General features: G+C 42.7%; 1 protein-coding gene across 2 annotated transcripts in view; it reads left to right on the forward strand.

Moving 5' to 3' along the window:
- The window catches only part of CD58 (CD58 molecule), a 35588-nt gene extending 21328 nt beyond the window's left edge, over positions 1-14260 (forward strand). Inside the window, exons 3-6 of one of the 2 annotated variants that reach the window (XM_032486962.1) lie at positions 2777-3052; positions 7274-7345; positions 9826-9869; positions 13232-14260. In XM_032486962.1, the coding sequence (XP_032342853.1) occupies positions 2777-3052; positions 7274-7345; positions 9826-9869 (392 nt within the window). In that variant the 3' untranslated portion in view covers positions 13232-14260. Of the gene's footprint in view, positions 1-2776; positions 3053-7273; positions 7346-9825; positions 9870-10278; positions 12596-13231 lie in introns of those variants that run through there. The other variant, XM_032486961.1, reaches the window with a different exon arrangement.
- Positions 14261-24386: the final 10126 nt, after the last annotated feature.

Below are 24386 nucleotides of genomic sequence, written 5' to 3' on the forward strand. Positions count from 1 at the left end.
ACCGTTTCATTCCTTTTCGGAGGTGAACTGATTGAAGAATTTACATTTTGTGGAGTGGAGACAGTAATTTGAAGATTGTCTCCCAGAGTATATCCATCTGTCCATCCATCCCTCCATGTATCCAACATCGGTTCTCTTTGCTAAGGAGCCAATATGTGTCTTATATTATGTCGGGTTCTGGGGTTAAGACGTGAATAATGCCTAATCTTGACCCTCCGAAGATGCACATCTGAGGGCCTCGTGGTGCACCTCTGTCCAGTTTAGAAAGTGTTTGATGAAACCCTAGACATGGGCTGAACTAGATTGTAAATTAGAATCTGCAACAACACGCAGAGCACCCACGTCAGAGTCACGTGGGACGGGGCGCGGGGCAGGAATCTGCATTTTAACACACACCCTGGGGGATCCTTACTCGCGTGAATAGTTAAGAAGTGCTGCTGGGGAATGTGTCCAAGGAAGCACGAAGTTCGGTTTCCTGCCGCCGAGAAGTGCCCAGCCTGGCTGCAGACGTAGACAGAAGTACAAGCAGTACCTAGAACAGGTTTTTCTCAGCTCTGCTGGAGACCCGTGTGGCTCCTTGGAAGTGCCTGGGGCTGCGGTGGGCGTGTGGTGTGCAGGGTGGGCCTGAGGGAAGAGGAGTCCGGGCTCTAATTTTGAGCCCACTAGAGCAAATTATTATCCTTCTGAAGAATATTGGTCTGTGCTTAAGATTTAATTTAGAGAAAGGTTTCTACTGCTTAAAAAGAAGATTAAAAATTCTCTTTTATTTCCATTTTTTATTGTGGTAAAATATACTTAACATTGAACCTACCATTTTAACCATTTGCAAGTTTACTGTTCTGTGGCATTAAATACATTCACGTTATTGTGCAACCATCACCACCATCCATCTCCAAAACTTTCCATCTTCCGAACTGAAACTCTGTACCCATCAAACACTAACTTCCCATTCCCCCGTCCCTCCGTTCCCTGGCAACCACCGTTCTATTTTCTGTCTCCAAGAACTTGAACACTCTAAGAACCCTGTGTCAGTGGAATCATACAAGATTTGTCCTTTTGTGATTGGCTTATTTCACTTGGTATGATGTCTTCAAGGTTCGTCCATGTTGTAGCACGTGTCTGAATGTCCTCTCTTTGAAGGCCAAGTACAAATGTGATTTTGAATTATCACACTGATCAGGGTTATCTGTTGTTTTCCAGGAGCCCATGGGTTTCTGAAGTGATTATTAGAAGAGGCTGCAAGTTGCTACTTGAGCACTGGGTTCAGCTGTCATTTCTGCTCAGGACTCGTTCTTGGCCAAATCATGAAGCATGGCTCCTGGGTCTTCCAAGCGTCCCCTCACCTTCTTTATGCCTTTTCTCTTGAACACAAGTCTTAGTGGTGCCCGTCATGACTCACCACTTGTAACCCTGCTTACTGATAGCAGGTGGTCTGCAATGAATACGCTCTTGTGTGTGTGTGTGTGTGTGTGTCTAAGAGTTCCTTTAACAAAGAAAAAACTTTAAGGGCTCACGTAACAAATTATGTGAGCTAGATTGAACCTCAAACTGAGGAAGCCCTAAGCAGAAAGAGAAGTCATGTGCGGCTCAGGTTTCTAACAAGGCAGGCTGGGGTGTTATTTCACTGAGTGAGAAAAAATTCAAGTTTCTGCTGAATAGCACAGGGAACTATGCTCAATATCTTGTAATAACTTTTAATGAAAAAAATATGAAAATGAATATATGTATGTATGTGCATGGCTGGGACATTGTGCTGTGCATCAGAAATTGACACATTGTAACTGACTGTACTTCAATTAAAAAAAAAAGAATTAAGAGGACAAAATAGAGGCAAAGTGAGTTGAACACCTATATTTTTTAGATTATTCATTGGAGCTTAAGTGTTCCTTTGTCTTAGAAAATAAATGTCATTTTAAATGACAGCATAGTATCCCATCATCTTGATGAACTTTAATATGCTTTTTAGTAGATGTTTACACTGTATTGAACTTTTATTATCCAAACACTGCCATGACCATTTTTTGTATATTTCATGTATTTCTACGTTTTCTCAGATCTCTTATGATAAGCTTTTGGCGGAAAGGAGAGATGTGAGAAGGTCTATGAATTAATAAGTAAACCAGTGACTAATGGGATGAGCTAATTGGCATGGAGGTTTTAGAGGCCACAGTGGCGGGTCATGACATGTGAGTGTCTTACCCATCCTTGCACGTCCAGCTGCCTTGGGCAGCAGGAGGTGCTTCCTAGAGGAGACCTGGGAGCGAGGCCTCAAGACAGGCAGGTGTGGGACATGGGCCACGCCCTCCTCTACCTCTGAGCAGGGCCAGCTCGCAGTATAGCTCCACAGTACCTTTTGCAAAATCAGGGGCCTTTTGGGATTCAATCTTTTTCAGATTTGAGGAAGGTAGTATAAACTATTTCTTCTGTGTGTGTTAAGAAGCACTCCACTTATTTATAGGGGGCACCCTATACTCCTGCATGTGAATATACTTAGTAAAATATGATAATAAACCTTTGTGAAAAAAATCTTCCGGCTTTCAGAACTTAGTGGATTTCGGGATTGAGGATAAGGGATTGGGGGCCTGTGTCTGCATTGAGTTTGAGCAGACAGATCTGACCCAGAAGAGGAGAGAATTCTCTCCCCTTGGTGTTCCAAGAGGTGGTCTTTTCAAGCTCATGAGGAAGTTGGAGGTCTTCATGAATTTGTACAGAAAGAGTCCAGATACTATTCTTCTCCATTAAAAAAAAATTAAAAAGAATTACTTTTTTTTTTCAGAGTTTCCTCCATTACCGACAGTAAACTGCATGTTGAACGATGGAAATATTACGCTCCAATGCATGATACTGGAGCCTCCCAGCAGGCACACAGACCTCCTGCAGTACTCATGGGAGTGTCCTCCCACCATGCCGTGTCCAAGCGGCTCCAGCTTCTACCCATCTGATATGTATGTTCTGAAGGACAGCGATCTTTCACAGGAAGTTCAGTGTGTCGTTAGCAATCCATTATTCAAACAGAAGTCATCCATCACTTTGTCAACCTGCGCCCCAAGTGGTAAGTGACCGTATGTGTTACAGTGGGGATCCTGGACCACCAGTGGTTGGTGAATCTCGAACCACAGATGTCGTTGCTCAGGTTCATTTCACAAGTTTGAGAAGTAAAATGAATTACTGTTTTCCCAGACACTCCATTCTAGATATAAAGATAACATTTTTCAGGACTTTCTGTGTCAGGCACCACTCTGAAACATATATTAATTAATTACGTCCCCACACGATCTGGTAATTATCCTTATTTTATGAGGAGAAACTGAGACTGAGTTGGGGGTTTAACTTGCTGCCCAAGGTCAACAGCCAGTAAGTGGTAGAGACTGGTTTTGGAATCAGGCCATCTGGCTTCAGAGATGATGCTCTTAATTAGTCACCATAGTGCTTCTGATACTCTTCATAACCATTGTGCTCTTCAAGGTTGCCCATGTGCTACAAGAAGGTGCATAAGAAACATTTGTCTAGGCTAATAGTTGGTTAATAGCGTGACAATCTGTCTCGGCTATGGTCTTTTATGTTGCTTAAGTATCATGTATGTTTGTAATTTACAATTCCTATTATCTGTTTTTTACATTATATCCCCAGTTTACAGACAGAAGGATCAGTCATTCGAAAGTGGTTCATTAAAACATAAGAGATGAAAATAGTTAATATTGTATTTCAGAGTGACATCACACTTGTAGGGTGAACAGGATTCCAGGGCAAATACAGAGTGTGGGTCTCTCTGAACTGGGATAGGGTGATTCCGTGAAGAAATTTCTTTTCTAGACAAGCAACGGAAACAGAAAAGGGCCAATTAATAGATACAAGGATGTTGGTTTGTAAATTGGCCCCTGTCTATGGAGACCAAGGAGGGACTGAAGGAAGAGGCAGGCCACCCCCACCAGCCAGGCAGCTTCCTCATGAGGCTTGTCTTGGGCTGCAGGACCAGTCCATCTCTGTCTCTGCCCACCGAATCTTTGTATAGAGGCTTTCACTGGGTTCAGCCACATGCACCGCCCAGATGGCCTCTCAGCTCTTGAAAGTCTCTCTAGGGTGCGTCCTTGACAACAGTTCCCGTGGCAGGACCAGAAAGCATACATTCCAAGCACAGGATGGGGTGAGGAGCCTCTGATTGCCTGGGTCCAGTTCTCCAGTAAACTTGCAGTCACATTTTTTTAATGACCTCTTTCAACAAATGTATATAAAAACACTCGAATTTTTTTTGATTCCTGAGCCATTCCTCCTAAGTCTCCCATGTGTCGTACTTTTTTGAAACTTTTCAGATAATAACTTAAAGCCATTAGGTTGTGCTATCATTTTCAGACAAAGCAGGGTGCCTTCTTGGGTAACACAAATATTTCCAGAAAAAGTACAAAACGACTTCCAACTCATAATTGATAGATTTGGCCCCTAAAAACAGAGAAAAGACCAAACCCATGGAGGTGTCAGTCAAAGAGGCACCATGTGTATTAGTCGCACGATTGCCAAGAAGATTTGAAAAACGGCTGCAAAGTTAATGACAGTTATTATGCTGGGAGCAGACATGCCTTTATTAATTCCACTTACTGGGTTTTGCATAATACCCAAAGCATACAGTGTGGAAATGCAATTTATGTGCTAGCAGATAGTTGCTTTACAGTGAGAACAACAAGAAACAAAACTAGTGTGCTTGTGGCTTTGACATGTGTGCAGCGCACGTAACCAACAGAGAGAAAGAAGATCCCATCCACGGCATGAACAAACGAGTTGAAATCTTGAAAAGAGCGTTCAGGTTCCAAGATGTTCAAGTGTTCAAAGAGGCAAACCACTTGAAGGAACTTACTTCTGACTAAGATCCTCTATAGAATTATATGGAATGTTGTAAGATTCTCAAGCGTTTTGCCCTTGTATGGTTTTCATTTAACCTTTGCGCTTGGAATGGAATGCCCAGGGGAGATGCTCTTCCCCACTGATACCCTGAGAAAAGATCGTCACAATAGCATCCCTATCATTGATAGGAAATAAGTGTTACTAATTTACAAACAAACCTTTTCTGTTATTAAATAATTGCGATTCATCTTTCTTTTACATTTTCCCCCCACGTCAATAGTTCACATTACGTGGTAGATTTTGCAAGTTTGAGAAACATTACTTAGATAGTTCTCAAGTCCTGTAAATCCTAGAGTAATGTGGACACACTTCTCCATTAACCAAATGTGGGAAGACTTTTTTCTTTTCTATAAATCTGGGGCCTGAACTTGATGATCTTAATGGTTCTTTTCAACAATAAAGTCTTGGGTCTCTTTTTCCCATGATGATTTTTAACTCCTTTTCTAGGGAGTTGCATGTGCCCCAACAGGTACAAATCCATGAAGGAGTAACAGTTACATATTGGCATTTACTTTTCAAGTGTTGATTTTTTTTATTCAGACTTTCTAATGCTTTATCTATGAAGCACAGTAAAGCAGACTGACTAACCTGCTGCCCTTCGGCAAACCTTCCACATAACAGTCCCAGTTGGTTCTCATCACCACCATTCTAGACTGGTCAGACAGGAGTTGTTTACTTTCTATGAGTAGAGAGACAGGTTCAGCCAGGTGGGGTGACTTCGAGATCACTGAAGTCATGGAAATAGAATTGAAATTGAAGTCTTCCAGTTTCTGGGGTTTTCTTCCATGACACCATCTTGACTCTTCATATGTCTCGAAATAAATCAGATTAAGGAAAAAAAAACTTTGAATTGATTCGCAGGAATTGGCTTCCGAAAACCATATCATGTTAAATCTTACCACAGACTATGGGGATTTCTGTAGGACCAAAGACCAGTTTTCTTCAATAAATAAATTGTAAGGGGAAAAAAAAGAGAGGTGATTGGGAGGACTTAAAGAGATTTAAGAAACATATCAACTAATTGCAATATATGGACCTTATTTAGTTATGATTTAAACGAAAAAAGTAAAAAATAGCAATTTAAACAGTGACTGCATATTTGATTATGTTGAACACAATTCATTTTTAAGTATGTTAATGGCATGGTTATCTTTTACCAAGAATCCTTATCTTTTGGAAAGGTATACTCAAACGTTTATAGCTTAAAAAGTGCGCTGTCTGGAGTCAAACAGGGGTTCACATCTCTAATTGTTTCCTAGCAAGTGGAAAGGGGCAAGGGGAGGGATAGAATCTGGTCCTCCCCTTTAAAGACTGCATGTGGCATGTATCACTTCCACTCATATTCCCTGGACCAGCCTGAGTTCATGGCCACGTCTAGCTGAGGGAGGCTGGGAAGTCCCCTCCTTAGCTGGCTGGCCACATGCCCAGGTTAAACACAGGGATTTTATTACCGGAGTTAAAAGGAGAGATTGATTATTGGGGAACAAGAGATGCTTCAACCACAGTGCACTACAAAATGAATATACTGTACAATTTTAAAACATATACCAAATTTTAAAGAAGTTGAAGAATGACATGAACAGTAAATATAAATAGAGGGGTTTTTTTTTTTTTTGCACCTAATTGGTCATCTTATGTACTCCCTGGTGTGTGTGCACCTAATTTGGAAACTCTTAGTCTAAGCAAGAGCGCATGGTGTCTGAGACTAGGGTGATAGCAGCAGAGCTGGGAGAAGTGGTTCGGGTTAGGATACATTTTGAAAATAGAACCAAGAGGATTTTCTAGTGGTTTGAGTCGGGAAAAAGGGTGTCTAGTAAGAAACATCAAATGACTCCTAGACTGCTGGCCCAAGCGACAGAATGAATCGTGTTACTGTTTGTTGAGACTGGAAAGCAGGGGAACAGCAGGTGTGTAGAGGAAATACACAAATATGGGACATGTTTGAGTTTCCTATTAGATCCAAATGGAGACATCAAATAAGGCACTTTGACTTGTGAGTCTAGGTTTCTAGTGAACGGTCAGGGCTGGAGATATAAATTTGGGCATAATCAGAGTAGAGGAGGCATTTAAATAAAGCCTTGGGACTAGACGCGATCACTTGGAGAGAGCAGTTGTCGGAGAGAGGTGTACTGGGCCTGAGTCCTGGGGACTCCAGCATCTGGAACGTGTGTATCGTGCATCGCGGTTTCCACCATTCTGTTGCCCCTTCCACGCATGACTGTGAAAGGGCTGGGTGTACTGGTTCGGGGAATAACAAAGAAATGTTAAGTAAGTTGGTAATCTGCAAATACGGAATCTGCAAATAAGGAGGATCAACTGTATTGCAGTTTTGGTCCATTCAGCTAATTATATTTCTTCTTTCTTTTTTTTTTTCCAGATAATACAAGGCACAGATACGCGCTTTTCGCAATACTGCCAGCAGTTGTAGTTGCTGCACTATTTTTTAAATGTATGTATACTTTCTTTCTTGTTTTTAAAGCTTTCTTTTTTCTTTCTTTCTTTTTATGTGGGGGAGGTGGGGGTAATAGGTTTGTTTGTTTGTTTGTTTGTTTATTTAATGGAGGTACTGGGGATTGAACCAATGACCCCGTGCATGCTCAGGATGCACTCTACCACTGAGCAGTAGCCTCCCCAGCCCATCACGTATTTTCTTTAAAAAGAAAAAGTTTGCAAACCTGAATTGTTTTTTCAAAGGCCAAGAAGTGATTAGTGTGAAGATGAAAACAAAGTTTGAAATTTTAGACATTTCAAAAGAAACAAAACCTTTTTCGTTTTACTTATTGTCTGGGGTTGCTGAGTGTGTCAGGTTCCCCAAGATTCCAAATTATCTTAAGGCAGAATGAATCCTCGAGCCCTAGAGAGCTTTACAGGAGTTGGAACACAGCCAGGTGTACCTGGGACTGTTCCCCAGCCCCCCGTCTGTGGTCCACTTCAACAGATAGTTATACTTCTGGTCTTCAAGCCAGATTTTGCAAAAGACCTCTTACTGCCATGCTTATAATTTCTATGACCCATAGCCCAGAAGGAGATCCAGGTAGGATGGAGCTTTTGTTGAGCTGGGTGACCTGGAGTGGGTATAAATGACCTGAGATTACCTGTATTGCCTTCCTGAGCCTTCCTCAGTCCCCTGAGATCTTGGGCTAACCCAGAAAGCAATCCATATGCCTTGGAGAACTGGTGACCTGGTCCCAGCATGTTCTGTCCCGGTGACAGAAACCAAAAGGAAATTCGTGAGACCGATTTGTCGCCCGCACAGGGAAGGTTGAAGAGTAAGCTTTCTCCAAGGTGATGGCATCCAGGGTCCGTGGCGTTTCATACTCATGTCTCGAATCAAGTTCACAAATGAGATTTCATTTTCCCTAGACTTGCACTGTTCCATACAGTGGGTACTAGCCACTTGTAGTGATTTAAAATATAAAATTAAATTAAATTAAATTTAAAATATAGTTCCTCAGTTTGCACTAGCCACATTTCAAGTGCTCAGTGGTTACAGATGGCTAGTTGTTACCACGTTAGACCAAACAGAACAATTCTATCCTCGCAGAAAGTTCTGTTGGTCAGTACTGCCCTAGACTATTTTGGGATATTAGCAGTAGACTGTGATTTCCTGAGGGTACCATTTCCATATTATAGCTTGCAAATACCATAAAGATCCCTAAGTAATAGATTATCAGTCAGTTGACTCTCCTCTAAACTTATTTAAAAAAAAAATCAGCTGAAGAAAGTTTTAGGGCATCATTACCAATAAATAAAATATTTTGGGAGCTCAAGTGTTCATTTAAAAAAGTTATTTTTAATCCCCAAAGAGCAGTATTATAGTTAATCATCTCCTTAACAGATTAGTCCTCAGAAATGAAAATAATTTTCCACTGAGTGTTTTCCTGGGGGTTTACCACCAGAACTCCTGAACCGAAGAAAAGTAGCACTGAGTACCCATATAACTCCGAACAGCTGGTTGGTCTAATTAAAAAAAAAAAAAAAGATTTATTCAGTGGAGGGAAACTTAATCCAGTGGTCAGTACTGGTAGTGCCTGAAAAAGAATTGTTCTAAAAAAAAAAAAAGGTTCAGCAAGTACCTCACCCCTAAAGCCAGTAATTGGAAGGTGAGGCATTTGACAGGGAGCCTTCAGAAGGGGAAAGAGTTGAATATAAACACTTCCCACTACTGGCTGTAGTTGACAAACACTTTTAGAGCTCAGTCAAGCCTGTGGACACAGAGGCTGGACCATTAACATGGCTACAGGTTAGAGCTGATGCCTCTGATGGGGAGGAAACTGATGCAAACGTGTGGGACCGTATCTTAAAATCCAAACCGGTGCTGTGCTGAATGGTAGCCACAGGTCACAGGTGGCTCTTGAATCCTTGAAATGTGGGAGTCCAAAGTGAGACACTGCAGTCAGTAAAAAAAAGACACCAGATTTATAAGACTTAGTTAAAAAAAAAAAGGACTATAAAGTATCTCATTAATAATATTTATATTGGTTATATGTTAAAATCATATTTTTAATATGTTGAGCTAATAAGTAAAATATATTAAGAATTAATTTTACCCATTTCTTTTTACTTGGTAATGTGGCTACTAAACATTTCAAATTACTTACGTGGCTCACACTCTATTCCTATCAGGCAGTGCTGGTCCAGACCGTTCTAGGCTCCCTTCATCCTTAGCTTTACGCACAAGCTGCTATAGAAAAAAACATTTCGTCAGTAGTTTTTGTTTTTCTGTCATTGGACAACCAATTTTTGAACAACTCTTTGGCCCAACTCTGTAGCCAGTTTGATGTAAGCATTTACATTTAGGAGAGTAGGAAATGCCAGCTCCACAGGGCTGTACTTTAGAATTTCCCTGGTTTAGGCTTCTCGCCAGCAACTCCAGATTTCAGCTTCTTTTCTGTTCTTTAATTGAGATGAAAATGTCTTTATTTGTAGGTTTTCTGGTACGTCGTGGTCAGCACATGAACACACAGAACTAGGTAAGGATCCTGTGGACTGCACAGTGGGTACATGGTGTATCGTGTACTAGGCGCAGAACAGCCCTGACGGAGAAGGTCTGCTTCTCGGGGAGCCAGGTTCTACTTATCTGTCAGTTGCCTTGAACAGTAATAAGTAACATCAGGAGATGTGCTAACCGCAGTTAATTAAGCACCAACTGGTTGTCTGGCACTGGGCTGGCCACTTTCCATACACTTCTCACTGAACCCTCTCGATGAGCCTTGCATGGGGGTATCATTACAGCTGGCTTAGAGACAGTGAATGTGTGACTCAGAGAAGTCAAGTCACATTGTTAATAAGTGGTAGAGCTAAAATTCATAACTAGGTCGCCAGACTCCAGGGGCTATCCTGTTAACCGCCACAATATACTCCCTCCTTCTCCCATCCCAGGAAAACTGTACACAGGTTGGGTTCACTTCAGGAGCCAAGGTCCGAGCCGGGCCCATATCATGAACAAAAACAGGATCCAGACACAGTTACCAGCAGCTGCTGCTTCGGCATCAGATTGAAGAACTGGCAAAAGAGACAACATTTGCAAGAAGATCTTTGGAAGTCAGAGGCATTAAAATGGGGTGATATTGGAATAGGGAGCCATTGTAGGTTCTGGAGCAGGAGAGATTTGCATGAAAAACATGGTTCTGGGATGATGAGTCTAGGAAGATAAAACTAACATCTTAAGGTAACATCCTGGGGAGAAACCTACATAGCGTGGGGCTCTGTGTGCTTACTTTTCTCAGTGTATTTTTGTTTGTTATTCAGATTTTATACTTTCTGTGTTTCCTTTGTGTGTGTGTTTTCTTAACCGAACACATTTTCATAGAAAAACAAATAATTGATATTTTATACATCGCATTTTCTTCAGCAAATCTCGAGTAGGGGCTCACTTGTATTTCTATAATAGTTCGACACTGCAGATTGGCCTATGTAGAAACAGCTGAACTTTCATATGAAGTCAACTCCCCCTTGATTGCAGAATTCACGTTTTCTCAGATACCTTTTAGATTTAAAGAGCCCACTGTGGCTGCAGCGGGGGGGGCTCCCAAAACTCAACTGTTAAAGAGTTATAGATATGATGGAGGGGCAGGGATTGGGGAAGGAGTTGGGGAGGGGACAAGCATAACCAGGAAGAGATGCAAAATTGTCACATCTCCATGAGGAAAGTATCAGGAAGAACTTAAACCCAGTTAAAAATATCTGAGGACAACCAAGCAGAGAACAGATACCTGAGGGAAGACGGACATGCTATTACACCTCTCACCGAGACAGTTCAGTTTAGACAGCTTCCGGGAGAGCTGGTCATTATCCTGTTTCATACAAATGTCTGGGAAGCAGATCACAAAGTCAGTCGAATGAAAAAGGGAGCAGAGTCCCCCATTTCTCTGGGAAGAAAGATTTGCAAGTGGTCTCAGCCCAAAGGAGAGCTGAGATGCAGACCTGATCCTTTGGCAGTGGATGAACCTGGCTGTGGGAGTGGGTGAGAGGACCCCTGGGGAGGGGGTGGGGGGACGGGGGGGTGCAAATCCCCAGGGGGGGCTGCCCTGCAGAGAACTGTGCCTGCCGGAGCATTGGAGCAGCGCTGCCCACTTTATCCCCCTCAAAAGTCCATAGCACCCCTTTTCATGTTGTACGAGGTTCTTAAGAAGGAAAACTCCTGTTTGCTTTCCTTTACCTCACCTCTGTGACTCCAGCACTGAATTTTCATAAACTCCTTTTACCAAAGGAATGCAGGTAGTTTGGGAACTCTGGTCTGATCTGGTCTGTGGAAATACAGGCAGTGGGGAAGACAGAAAAGCCACGAAATGGAATCTCAGTTTGAAGGGACTTGCTCAGGCAAGGCTGTAACTCGGTGTTTGGACTGATTTCCTCTGAGCTTCCCAAGAGTGTTCTGTCGTCACCAAAGAGGTGACTAAACAGGAAGAGAAACTGAGGTGGGAAGAAAACTATCCCCAAGGAGATTCATGTGGCAAAGAAGGAAATAACTCTTAGAACGGGTGACAGTTTACATACGGGTCTTACGGGCTCAGCTCTGTTACTTGGAAATTTCAGTTACACTCAAAGGCTAACTTGGTGTGAGGAGATGGGACTAATAATTACTGCTGTGCACTGAGGACAGCGCTTCTGGTGGAACTCCAGCTGCCAGCCCACGAGTGCCCAAGAACAGTCTCCCTCCCTCTCTGCTCCCTAGCACCCTTGCTTTTGATGTGTGTATCACAAAAGGCTACCCACATAAGAATGGGAGGGTAATTAAGACTCAGACTGCAACCGAGATTGACCTCACTTTATACTAATCTGAGACATTTATTTCATAGCATTGGTTCTTTGGTAACAGAAGACAAAATCAAGTGGCTGGGAACTAAGTTATTTTAATAACTTTGAGAAGGGCTCTGATTTACCATTCAAGTATTACGTTATCCTTCAGGAAACTGTGGAAGCCTCACTTGAATAGATCCTTCATAAGAAGCAATGTTGTACAGAAGAAATGACAACTAACAAATGCTAAGCATTCATTTCTACTCTACCATCAGCACTGACTGTGACTGGATGCTGTCTTGTCTCTCAATTTTTTTTTTTATTGTATATTGTGTTTGGAGAGGACCTAAATCTTTGTAAATAAATGTAAGTATGTACATAAGTGATTAAGTAGCTTAGCTCTTTTTTCATAATTTGGAAAAATAAAATAGAATGAGGTGACGGCTTTGTACTGAAATCTATTCTTGATTTCTCTTTTGTTTTAGAGGAAAAAGAATTCATTGCAGGATCAGTAGTTAGTGAGGGAGATTGGGTCCATGGCTGTTGACAGGAGGCAAGAACAGGAGGGTTCTTTTGTTTCTTTTGAAAAGACCACATCACCACCGTCCAAGTGCAGGTGTATAAACTGGGTGGCACAGGGAGGCTTGTCTCATTAAGACCTCTTAACCCACTTAGTTTATCATGTTGGTGAGCCGTCACATTGGCGGGTCAACAGCAGGGAACGCTGTCAAAACTGTAAGGTCATGCGCAAGCGCAGAACAGCGGCCTCTCCTGGAGAAAGAGGTGAATTGCCCCGGCTATCCCCTGAGCAGTCATCGTGTAAACCCGAGATCCCAGAGCCGGAGCCCTCTGTGGAATTCCTGTCGAGTGAGAGTCTTCGGCCTGAAAGAGGAGATGTTTTTCTTCCCTCCCAGGTGGATGTGTGCACAGCGGTGGTAAGACAGCTCCATCCAGGCTCCCCACAGCCATCGGCAAGAGGGAGGCCGGCCCGGAGCCCTGAGAACTGGGAAGATCCAGCTTCTCCCCCACCTCCAGGCGGCTTAGCTTCCCATCGGCGTGTCTTCGACTAATCTTAGCAAACCCTTTATTCCAGGCCCTAGAGGGAGCCCAGGACTCCCAGAAGAGCGTTTATCTTCCAGACTTTGGTCCGCGTATGTTCTGCCTGGCCCTCTTGGACCCCACCCAACAAGAGTAAAATTTCCAGCATCCTCTTCTACAAAGGTCGAAGGTCCGCTTTCTGACTCTCCCTGAGGACACCGCCTCCCGCAGCCCTCTCAAGGGGAAGCTCCTCCTCTGTGCACCTTGTACACTGGGCCTAGATGGGGCGATTTGGGGGGGGGGTGTCCTCCCGGCTCTACTCTGCTTCCAGAGCACTGCTCCTTCCAACAGCAGATTGCCACCACCTGATAGCCGTTTTCCACACTCTAACTGTTGGGTGTCTCGTGCCGTGAAGCTTCTAGCACCAGGTGGAAATCACTGTCTCTTAGAACCGCTCCTTTCAGAATCTGAGTGTTTTCAAAACCTACAAATCCAATACCCTGGCATGGTCTCCCCCAGGGATCTCATCTCCTCCCTTTCCCATCCCTGCCCTGGCCCGGCTCTGACCTTTTCCTCACCAATACCCGCAGCCCCTCACTGTCTCAGTTACAAGCATTCCCTCTCTGCTCACAGTCTTCCACACCACAGCCTTGAGGGCCCCGACTCACAAACTCCTGCCACCCTACCAGGACCTGCACGCCGGCCATCCTGCCTCTTCCCTGACCCTCGGCTGCTTTGATCCCTCGTCTGCCTCACAGCCTGGGGCCTCCAGTGGGAGCTCATCGGTGTAATCACTCCTGTATCCTCACTCTCTATCCTCTCACTTGGCCAAACCCCAGCCACGGTTACAGTCTCCTCTACAAGTTCCCTCCCTGCATCCAAACTGCTGAACATCCTGGAGAAACACACCACCAGGCTGATCAGTTTCACTTCAACAACTGCAAACCTCAAATGGAATCACGGTGTTTCTCAGGTGTCCTCATTGCAGGGCCCTGGTCTGTTCACAGCCTCCTCATGGCTCTTCTTAGATCTGCAACCCTGTGTCCTCACTCTCAGCCGCTCACCTGGCTCCCCATATCACTGGGAAAAAACAAAAGCACTGAAGAAAGCCCTTGCCCCGCACACCTCCACCCCAGCTGCATGGGCACCCACGGCTTCACTCTCCCCGTTACTGCGGCTGGACTCTTCCTTGCTCCTTCCTCCCAAACCACTCACTCCTCTTGTCTTAGTCTGCTCAGGGTATAGCATAATACCATAGACTGGGTGGCTTAAAAACAGAAATTTATTTCTCCCCATGCTACTGGTTAGGAAGATCAAGGTGCCGCCAGTGTGGTTCCCAGTGAGGGCTCTTCTGGCTGGCTGTGTCCTTGTGTGGCAGGTGTCTCTTTCTCTTATCCGGACACCAGCTCTACTGGATTGGGTCCCCACCTTTATGGCCTCATTGAACCTCCTCCCAGACCTTATCTCCATAGTCACATGGGGGGTTAGGGTTTCAACATACGAATTTTAGGGGATGAAGCATTCACACAGCTTATTCACAGGATCACATCTCCCCTCATCTGCTTAAAGACCTCACTTTTGTCTTTGCCCACCTCTCTCCCCATCAGCTTTTACCTTTCTATAGCATTATGCAAACATGCTTTTTCTCATAGCTTCAAAAACCATGAAGTATATAGTCAGTTTACGATGTCGTGTCAATTTCCAGTGTACAGCATAATGTTTCAGTCATACATATTCACACATATATTCTTTTTCATTAAAGATTATTGTAAGATATTAAATATAGTGCCCTGTGTTATACAGAAGAAATTTGTTTTTTTAATCTATTTTTATGTATAATGGTTATCATTTAAAAATCTCAGACTCCCAAATTTATCCTTTCCCACTCCCTTTTTCTCTGGTAACCATAAAATTGTTTTCTATGTCTGTGACTCTGTATCTGTTTTGTAATTGAGTTCATTAGTGTCTTTTTTTTTTTAGAGTCCACATATGAGTAATAACAGTATTGTATTTTTCTTCCTCTGTCTGGCTTACTTCACTTAGTATGATGATCTCCAGGTCCATCAATGTTGCTGTAAATGATGTTTTTTCATGGCTGAGTAGTATTCCATTGTATAAATATATCACAACTTCTTTATCCAGTCATCTGTTGATAGACATTTAGTTTGTTTCTATGTCTTGGCTATTATAAACAGTGCTGCTATGAACATTGGGGTGCAGGTGTCTTCAAATTAGAGTTCCCTCCAGATATATGCCCAAGAGTGGTATTGCTGGATCATAGGGTAAGTCTATTTTTAGTTTTTTACGGAATCTCCATACTGTTTTCCATAATGGCTACACCAAACTACATTCCCACCAGCAGTGTAGGAGGGTTCCCTTTTCTCCGTACCCTCTCCAGCATTTATTGTTTGTGGACTTTTTAATGATGGACATTCTGACTGGTGTGAGGTGATACCTCATTGTAGCAAAACCCAAAATACTCTTCTTTGCACTTTTGCACCCAGCTCTTATCTCATTTTTCTGCTATATTTTATAAAAGGTCCCTCAGAAGAATGATCTGTACTTCCTTTTCCTGATTCCCTCTCCCCATTCTTTTTCTTTTTGTAATTTTTTAAATTTTTTAATTTTGGGGGGGGTAATTAGGTTTACCTATTTATTTATTTTTGGAGAAGGTGATGGGGATTGAACCCAGGACCTCATGCATGCTAAGCATGCTCCCCATCACTTAAGCTATACCCTCTCTGCATCCCCATTCTCTTTTGGACACACTTCGGTCAGGCTTTCACCCCCTGCTACTTGCCAAGCTTAGTGATGACCCCCTCATTCTAACATCCAATGGGCACTCCTCAGACCTTATCTTACTTTGCCTGTCAGCATCATCTGACACCATGGAGGGCCCCCCACATATTTGTTTAGTGCTTCCTAGACACTAGGTTTCTGCAGGGTGTGTGCGATGAAAAAAACACATGGTGTGACAGGGCAAGGAGGCCTGTGAGCACTAGTGGCGAGTTTACCAAGTCCTAAAATGGAAGTGTGTGCAAAGAAGGAAGGAAGTACAACCACGTGACCCAGGAGTTCCACTCCTTGGTATATACCCATGAGAAATAAACATGTGCGTCCACCCAAAGGCCTGTACACGGATGTTCATCGGTCAGTATTCACAACAGCCAAACAGTGGAAATAATCCAAACATCCATCCACGGATGAGCAGATACATAAAAAAAAGGCAGTCTATCCATATAGTGGCATAGTATTCAGTATAAAAAGTAATGAAGGTCTGATACACACTACAGCATGGATGAACCTTGAAAACATGCTAAGTGAAAGAAGCCAATCTAAAGAGATGACATAGTATATAATTTTTATTTATACAAAATTACCAGAGTAGGGCTGGGAGGGGGATGTTGGATGTGGGGAGGGAGTGACTGGGGTGAAAATGTTCTAAAATTAATTGTAGTCATTGTACAACTGTAAACAGACTAAAACTGTATACTTTAAGCGGGTGGACAGTATGGTACATAAATTATGTTCTAATAAAACTATTATTATAAAAAAAAAAGGACTAAGGAATTAGAGGAGTGGTCTGGCGTCCCATCCCTCCCCCGTCAGCTCCTCAGCCTTTGTTCAGCTCTTCGGATGCTGAACGTCTGTATAGGGAACTTCCTTCCCCTCAGGACTCTTGACTACATTTCCCCTACTCTACCCGGGGCCAAAAGTTACCAGGTCACAAAGCAACTTTCTGTTTGAAAGTCTGAGCAAAGAACTAGCTTCAGACATTAGCTAATGAGTGTCTGAAAGCCCCTTAAACCAGAGTTGAATTTAGAATCTTGAGACAGAGTGTCCCGTTGTGTTTCTCCCCCCGCCACCCTTAGGCACACTCTGCCCAGTGTACACGTCCCCTGGTCATCTGCCTTCTTCTGCACTCCCATTCCTACACTGCCCCGTGCTCCCTGCCCCGCTCCTCGTTCCCTTCCAGGGGTGTCCGTTGGAGCCTCCTTTCCACCGTCAACAATCTGCTCTACACCCGCAGCCCTCAGCCTTGTGTTCTGGTCATACCCATCTCTGCATCCCCTGGCGCTACTCCCCAAGGACTCTGCCTCCACTGGCAGCCCTGTCCAAGGGACAGGCAGGTACTGTCACTCTCCTTGTTTCACAGATAAGAAACTGACAGGCACTGGTCAAAGGTCAGCCAGTTAAAAGCGGCAGAAGCAGGATTCAAGCCCAGGCGGAACCCCAGAGGCTGTTGACCGCCAAGCCATACTGAGAAGATAGATGTGTGTGGTTAATTTCCCACCTATAGTTGGGAGCCCTCTAAAACTTTTTTCCAAGTTTCCTGTTTACTCAAAGAAGGAGTCTATCCTTAATTCAGGTGTTCTCTAGAGAGAGGGCTTGCTTTCAACCACTTACGTTGACCACGTAGCAAAGGGACCAGATACTATGCTGAATTCTACCTCCTCGACTTAAAGCTGGAGGGGTCCTCGGAGGTCTCATTAGTTGAGTAAACCGAGGCACAGAGAGGGAAGGTAACTGGACCAAGCACTCACAGCTAGTTCAGCGAAAGAACCAGAAACAGGAGCCCCAAAATCTTGGCCTCCACTCAGATGCTTTTCTGTGACACAGGGGTGTCTCCTAAAATCCACCCTTAGTACCCTTAGTTTTAAACCCCCTACCCAGTGTCAGATTTGAACAGGAGCCCAGGGAAGCATGGCGCTGGCTGCAGGGACCATGCAGCGGGAGGCCTGGCTGCAGCTCAGTGCCCTGCCAGGGGTTGTGGTGCTCGCCATCTTGGGAGGTACCCGGTCTTCTGGTCGGAACGGAAGTGGTGGATGATGGCGGAAGTGAGAGCAAAGTGGCCAAATGCGTGGCTTGCCCAGGCTGCCTGTGTTAACGTCTGATGCCTACAGAATAAGAAAAAAGCCCTTCCTCTTCCTCTAGGCTCTTCCTCTTCTTGATCTTTTTCTTGCTCAAGATCTTCTATTCCAAGACCCTTTTGTGCAAAGGGAGTACTAGCAATCAAAGCAGCAGGCCCCTGTGTCTTGATTAGGGAATCGCTGACAAGGGCCCCAGTCAAAACCACCTCCCTCACCAGCCTCCTGACATCACCTCACCTCTTGTGCCTTTATTTTTTTATTTTTATTTTTAAAAATTTGTTTTTTATTGAGGTAACATTGGTTTATAATATTATATAAATTTCATGTGTACAATATTGTATTTCTACTTCTGTAAACATTAGTATGTCACCACCAAAAATTTAGTTTCCATCCTTCACCACACAGTTGATCCCTTTTAACTGTATGGCCCTCCCCACTCCCCCAGCCTTTCCCCTCTGGTAACCATTACTCTGTTCTCCGTATTTATGTGTTTATTTTTGCTTGGTTTGGTTTATATTCATTTATTTTGGTTTTTGTTTGTTTTGTTTTCTATTTTTAAAAGTCCACACATGAGTGAAATCATAGGATATTTTCTTTCTTCACCTGATTTTCTTTCTTCAATTATGCAGTACCCTCAAGGTCCATCCGTGTTGTTGCATATGGCAAGATTTCATCTTTTTCCATTGTGTGATATATATATATAAGAAGAGAAGGAAAACCAATTCATCCATTCAGCAGTGAAGTCATTCACCCATTGATCCATCCAGCTATCCATCCATCCATCCATCCATCCATCCATCTTTTCATTCAACACGTTTACTGAGTGCCTTACTATGTGCTAGGCACTGTTCTGGGCACTTGGGGTATAATAGTAAACAGATGAGAGAGAAGCAAGATGGCGGAGTAGAAAGACGCTCGTAGCTCACTCTCTCCCACAAACACACCAAGACTCACATCTGCGGACCCACTGAGCCAACCAGAGCACCTGCTGAACTCCGACAGAACATCGAAAGACAAAGACACCAAAAATCTGGTAGGAGAAAAGGAAAAAAAGAAGAAAAAGCAAAACAGTGTGGGACTGGTCCCGAGGGGAGGGAGCGGCAAAGGAGGATTAGCGCTCGTTCGCTGAACCTCCCTCTCCAATGGAGAGGCCGGAGACGGAGGGGGAGCCTCCGAGGCTCGGATCTGTACGGAGCACCCCTTGACCGACAGAACTAAGTTAAACGGGCACAAAGGGTCTCTGTGACACGCATCCCGAGATGTGGGCCAGCGGCTGGGGCCGGGACAGGCCGCCCGAGCCGGGCGGAGGCCTGGGGCGGCTGCACTGAGGCAGCCCGGGGGAACTGAGGGGGCTGTGTGTTGTGGCTGGGAGGGGATACAGAGCAGAACAGCCTGGGCTCCCCATAAGTTACGGGAAAAAAAAAGCAAAGCAACACTGCTGGTGTGTCCTGGGGGAGGGGCGCCATAGCCTTTGTCTCCTCAGACCCGAGGCGCCATTACTGGTGCTTCTCGGGAGAAGAGAGGTGGGGCGCGGCCACAGCCGCCATCTCCTCCTGTGCGCAGCGCCGGGGCGGGGGCGGGGCCGAGCCCTGAATCCGCACTGGGGCCTCCGCAACCTCCTAGGCAGAGCTGAGACTTGTTTACAGCCCGAGGCAGATAGGATCTTTCTGCCCTGGTACCTCAGAGAACTTGCGTGGCTAAGACAAACAGGGAGCTGAGTTTTGGAACGAGCAGTGGGGCCGTTCTGCAGTCTTCCCCGAGCCCGCCTACGGAGCGCCGACCGGAGGCGGAGCGGGCAGCTGCATAGAGCAGCATAGTGACCGGCGCAGGGAGAGGGCGGGCAGCCACTGCCTTCCTGGCAGGAACGCAGCACCTGTGGTGCTGGGAGGGGCCGCGACCCACCCACTTCCCTCCCCCCAGCGCAGCATCTGACTGTGGCATCGGGAGGTGGAGTGACCCACCTGCCCACAGCGAAGGAGAGCAACACCTGACCCAGTGCTGGGAGGGGGCGCGATCTTATTGCTGACAGGCACTGGGAGCAGCAGAGAGGAGGGCACCCCCGGAGGGCCTCTGGAAACAGCAAGCTGAGTTTGAAACAGGGTGAAAACAGAAAGACTTCTCGATAAAACCATTAAGAGTGCAGTCTCCAGGAGGACACATTTTTTTTTTAATCTTTTTTATATCTGTTATATTTTCTATTACCTTTTTAATCTTTACTTTTTAAACAATTGTATATGTTTACATTTTTAATCCCTTTAAAATTTTTCATTTAAAATCTGTTTATTATTATTTATAAAAACCCACCTAATTTCATTTTTAATTCTCTTGGTTTTGATCTCCTGTTATTGATTATTCACAGGTTTTAAGTATTTTTTTTTATTTTTTTCTCATTTTTATTAAGGTTTTTAAAAGACGTCTCAACTCGACTGTTGTTCTGCTTCAACTTGCTCTTCTATTATTGATTATACACTGTTTTCAACCTTTTTTTCCTCCATTCTCTTAAAGTTTCTTTTTTTTAAAGTTTTATTCCTGCATAGGCTTTAGATAGATAAATAAATAAACTCCTTAAGGATGACAATAGGTAACTGATACTCCTTAAGCCACAGTGCCAGAGAGATATGAGCAATATGAAGAAGCAGAGGAACCACTCCCAGTTAAAAGAGCAAGAGAAATCCCCTGAAAACACGATCAATGAAATAGACATTGATGGCCTACTAGATCAAGATTTCAAAAAAGGAGTGATCAAAGTACTGAGGGAACTAAAAGAGATAGTGTTTAGAGATATAAAATATGTCAAAAATGAAATTGAAGCTATAAAGAAGAGCCAAGTAGAACTGGTACTCATTAGCTGAAATGAGAACTGATCTAAAGGCTGTACAAAGCAGGCTAGATAATGCAGAGGAACGAATAAGTGACCTAGAAGACAGGACAACAGAAAGCACCCAATCAGAACAGCTGAGAGATACTACTCAGCCATAAAAACTGACAACATAACGCCACTTGCAGCAACATGGATGCTCCTGGAGAATGTCATTCTAAGTGAAGTAAGCCAGAAAAAGAAAGAAAAATACCATATGAGATCGCTCATATGTGGAATCTAAAAAAACAAACAAACAAAGCATAAATACAAAACAGAAATAGACTCATAGACATAGAATACAAACTTGTGGTTGCCAAGGGGGTGGGGGGTGGGAAGGGATATACTGGGATTTCAAAATTGTAGAATAGATAAACAAGATTATACTGTATAGCACAGGGAAATATATACAAGATCTTATGTTAGCTCACGGAGAAAAAAATGTGACAATGAATATATATATGTTCATGTATAACTGAAAAATTGTGCTCTACACTGGAATTTGACACAACATTGTAAAATGATTATAAATCAATAAAAAATGTTAAAAAAAAAATAGCAGGCCCTTTGAAGGATGCTAAATCCTACCATCTGTAATTAAGAATTTCTATTGAATGCTTTTAATTTGAATAATAAAAAAAAGAGCAGCTGAGAGAAAGACAAGTAAAAAACAATGAAAACAATAAAAGGGACCTATGGGATAACATAAAGCGTTCCAATCTACGCATAATAGGGGTTCCAGAAGGGGAAGAAAGAACAAAGGGGATTGAAAAGGTATTTGAAGAAATCATGACTGAAAACTTCTGAAACCTAAAGAAGGAATCAGATATCCAAGTACAGGAGGCTTAGAGGGTCCCAAACAGGAAGAACCCAAACAGACCCACACCAAGACATAATCATAATCAAGATGGCCAGAGTCAAGGATAAAGAAATGATCCTAAAGGCAGCAAGAGAAAAACAAAGAATGATTTACAAGGGAACCCCCATGAGGGTCTCAGCTGATTTCTCTACACAGACACTACAGGTCAGAAGGGAATTGCAAGATATATTCAAAGTCCTGAATGAAAAAAAGATGCAGCCTGGGATACTTTATCCAACAAGGCTATCCTTTAGAAGGAGAGAGAAAGAATTTCACAGACAAGCAAAAACTAAAAGAGTTTAGCAACACTAAACTCATGCTAAAAGAAATATTGAAAGGTCTACTCTAAATAGAAAAGAAGCAGGATGATACAGAAATGAGAAACTCATAACTGAAAAGGTGATATCTGCCATGAATTACAAATAGAATAAACACAAAATTGTAAAAGAAGACATCCAAATCATTAAGAGTGGGAGAGGGAAGCAAGAAAATATAGAGTATTTTTTTTCTTTCTTCTTTTTTCAAAAATTGTTTGTTCTCCTTAGGATGGGTTTGAGATTATATTACTATCTGTTTAGTACAAACAGTTATAGTAATAGGTTAATACTTACAAAAAAGGGTAACCACAAGCCAGAAACTTACAAGTGAGTCACAAAAACTAAATAAAATCCAAGATAATACAAAGGAAAATTGCCAAACCATGAAAGGAAGAAGAAAGGAACAAAGAGGAAATACCAAATCAACTGCAAAAATAAGTTCAAAATGGCAATAAACACTCATCTATCATTAATTACTGTAAATGTTAATGGACTAAATGCTCCAGTCAGAAGATGTAGAGTGGCAGACTGGATAATAAAGCAAGAACCTTCAATATGCTGCATACAAGAGACCACTTTAAGGAGAAGGACACATATAGATTGAGAGTGAAAGATGGAAAAGCATATTCCTTGCAAATGGAAAAGCCGAAAAAGCAGGTGTAGCAGTACTGATTTCAGACAAAATAGACTTTAAAACAAGGGCCATAAAGAAAGGTAAAGAAGGACATTTTATAATGATTAAGGGAGTAATACAAGATGAGGATATTACAATCATTAATATATATGCACCCAACACAGGAGCACCTAAGTACATAAAACAACTACTAACAGAGGTAAAGGGGGAAACTGATGGGAATACAATCATTGTTGGAGATTTTAACACTGCATTAACATCACTAGACAGATCTTCCAGACAGAAAATAAATAAGGCAACAGAGAAATTAAATGATACAATACAAAAATTAGATTTGGTGTATATTTTCAGAGCATTACACCCCCCCCCCCCCAAATAGGATAGACATTCTTTTCAAGTGCACATGGAACATTTTCTAGGATTGATCATGTACTTGGGCACAAAAGAAGCCTCAACAATTTTAAGAAGATAGAAATTATCTCAAGCATCTTTACTGATCGCAATGCCATGAAACTAGAAATCAACTACAGAGAAACAAAGGAGAACAAAAGGAAAGCATGGAGATTAAACAACATGCTATTAAAAAACCAGTGGGTCAGTGATGTAATCAAAGTTGAAATTAAAAAATGCCGTGAGACAAATGGAAATGAAAACACAACTACACAAAACTTACGGGACGCAGCAAAGGCAGTGCTAACAGGGAAGTTTATAGTGATTCAGGCCTTCCTCAAAAAAGAACAATCTCAAATAAACAATCTAACCCAGCTAAAAGAACTAAAAAAAGAAGAGCAAAAACACCCAAAAGTCAGTGAAGCAAGGAAATAATAAAGATCAGGGAGAAAATAAATAAAATAGAGATTTAAAAAACCATAGAAAAAAATCAATCAAACCAAAAGCTGGTTTTTTGAAAAAGTAAATAAAATTGACAAACCTCTGGCTAAACTCATGAAGAAGAAAAAAGAGAGAGCACAAATTAGCAAAGTAAGAAAGGAAAATGGAGAAATTACAACAAATAACATAGAAATACAGAATATCATATGAGAATATTATGAAAAACTTTATGGAACCAAAATGGATAACCTAGAGGAGATGGACAAGTTTCTGGAAACATACAGTCCACCAAGATTGAATCAAGAAGAAATTGACCACCTGAACAAATCGATCTCTAGAAATGAAATCAAATTAGCAATAAAAAACCTCCCTACAAATAAAAGTCCAGGACTGGACGGCTTCACCAGGGAATTTTACCAAACATACAAAGAAGAACCCATGCCAGTCCTTCTCAAACTCTTCCAGAAGATTGAAAAGGAGGGAATACTCCCAAACTCATTCTATGAAGCCATCATCACCCTGATACCAAAACAAGGCAAAGACACCACCAAAATACAGAATTACAGACTAATATCACTGATGAATATAGATGCAAAAATCCTTATCAAAATACCAGCAAATAGAATCCAACAGCACATAAAAAAGATTATACATCATGATCAAGTGGGGTTCATCCCAGGGACACAAGGGTGGTTCAACATACGCAAATCAGTCAATGTACTATATCACATCAACAAGAGAAAGGACAAAAACCACATGATCATCTCAATAGATGCAGAAAAATCTTTTGATAAAATTCAACACCCATTTATGATAAAAATTCTCACCAAAGTGGGTATAG

The sequence above is a fragment of the Camelus ferus genome, chromosome 9, assembly GCF_009834535.1.
Source record: "Camelus ferus isolate YT-003-E chromosome 9, BCGSAC_Cfer_1.0, whole genome shotgun sequence".
Taxonomy (NCBI): domain Eukaryota; kingdom Metazoa; phylum Chordata; class Mammalia; order Artiodactyla; family Camelidae; genus Camelus; species Camelus ferus.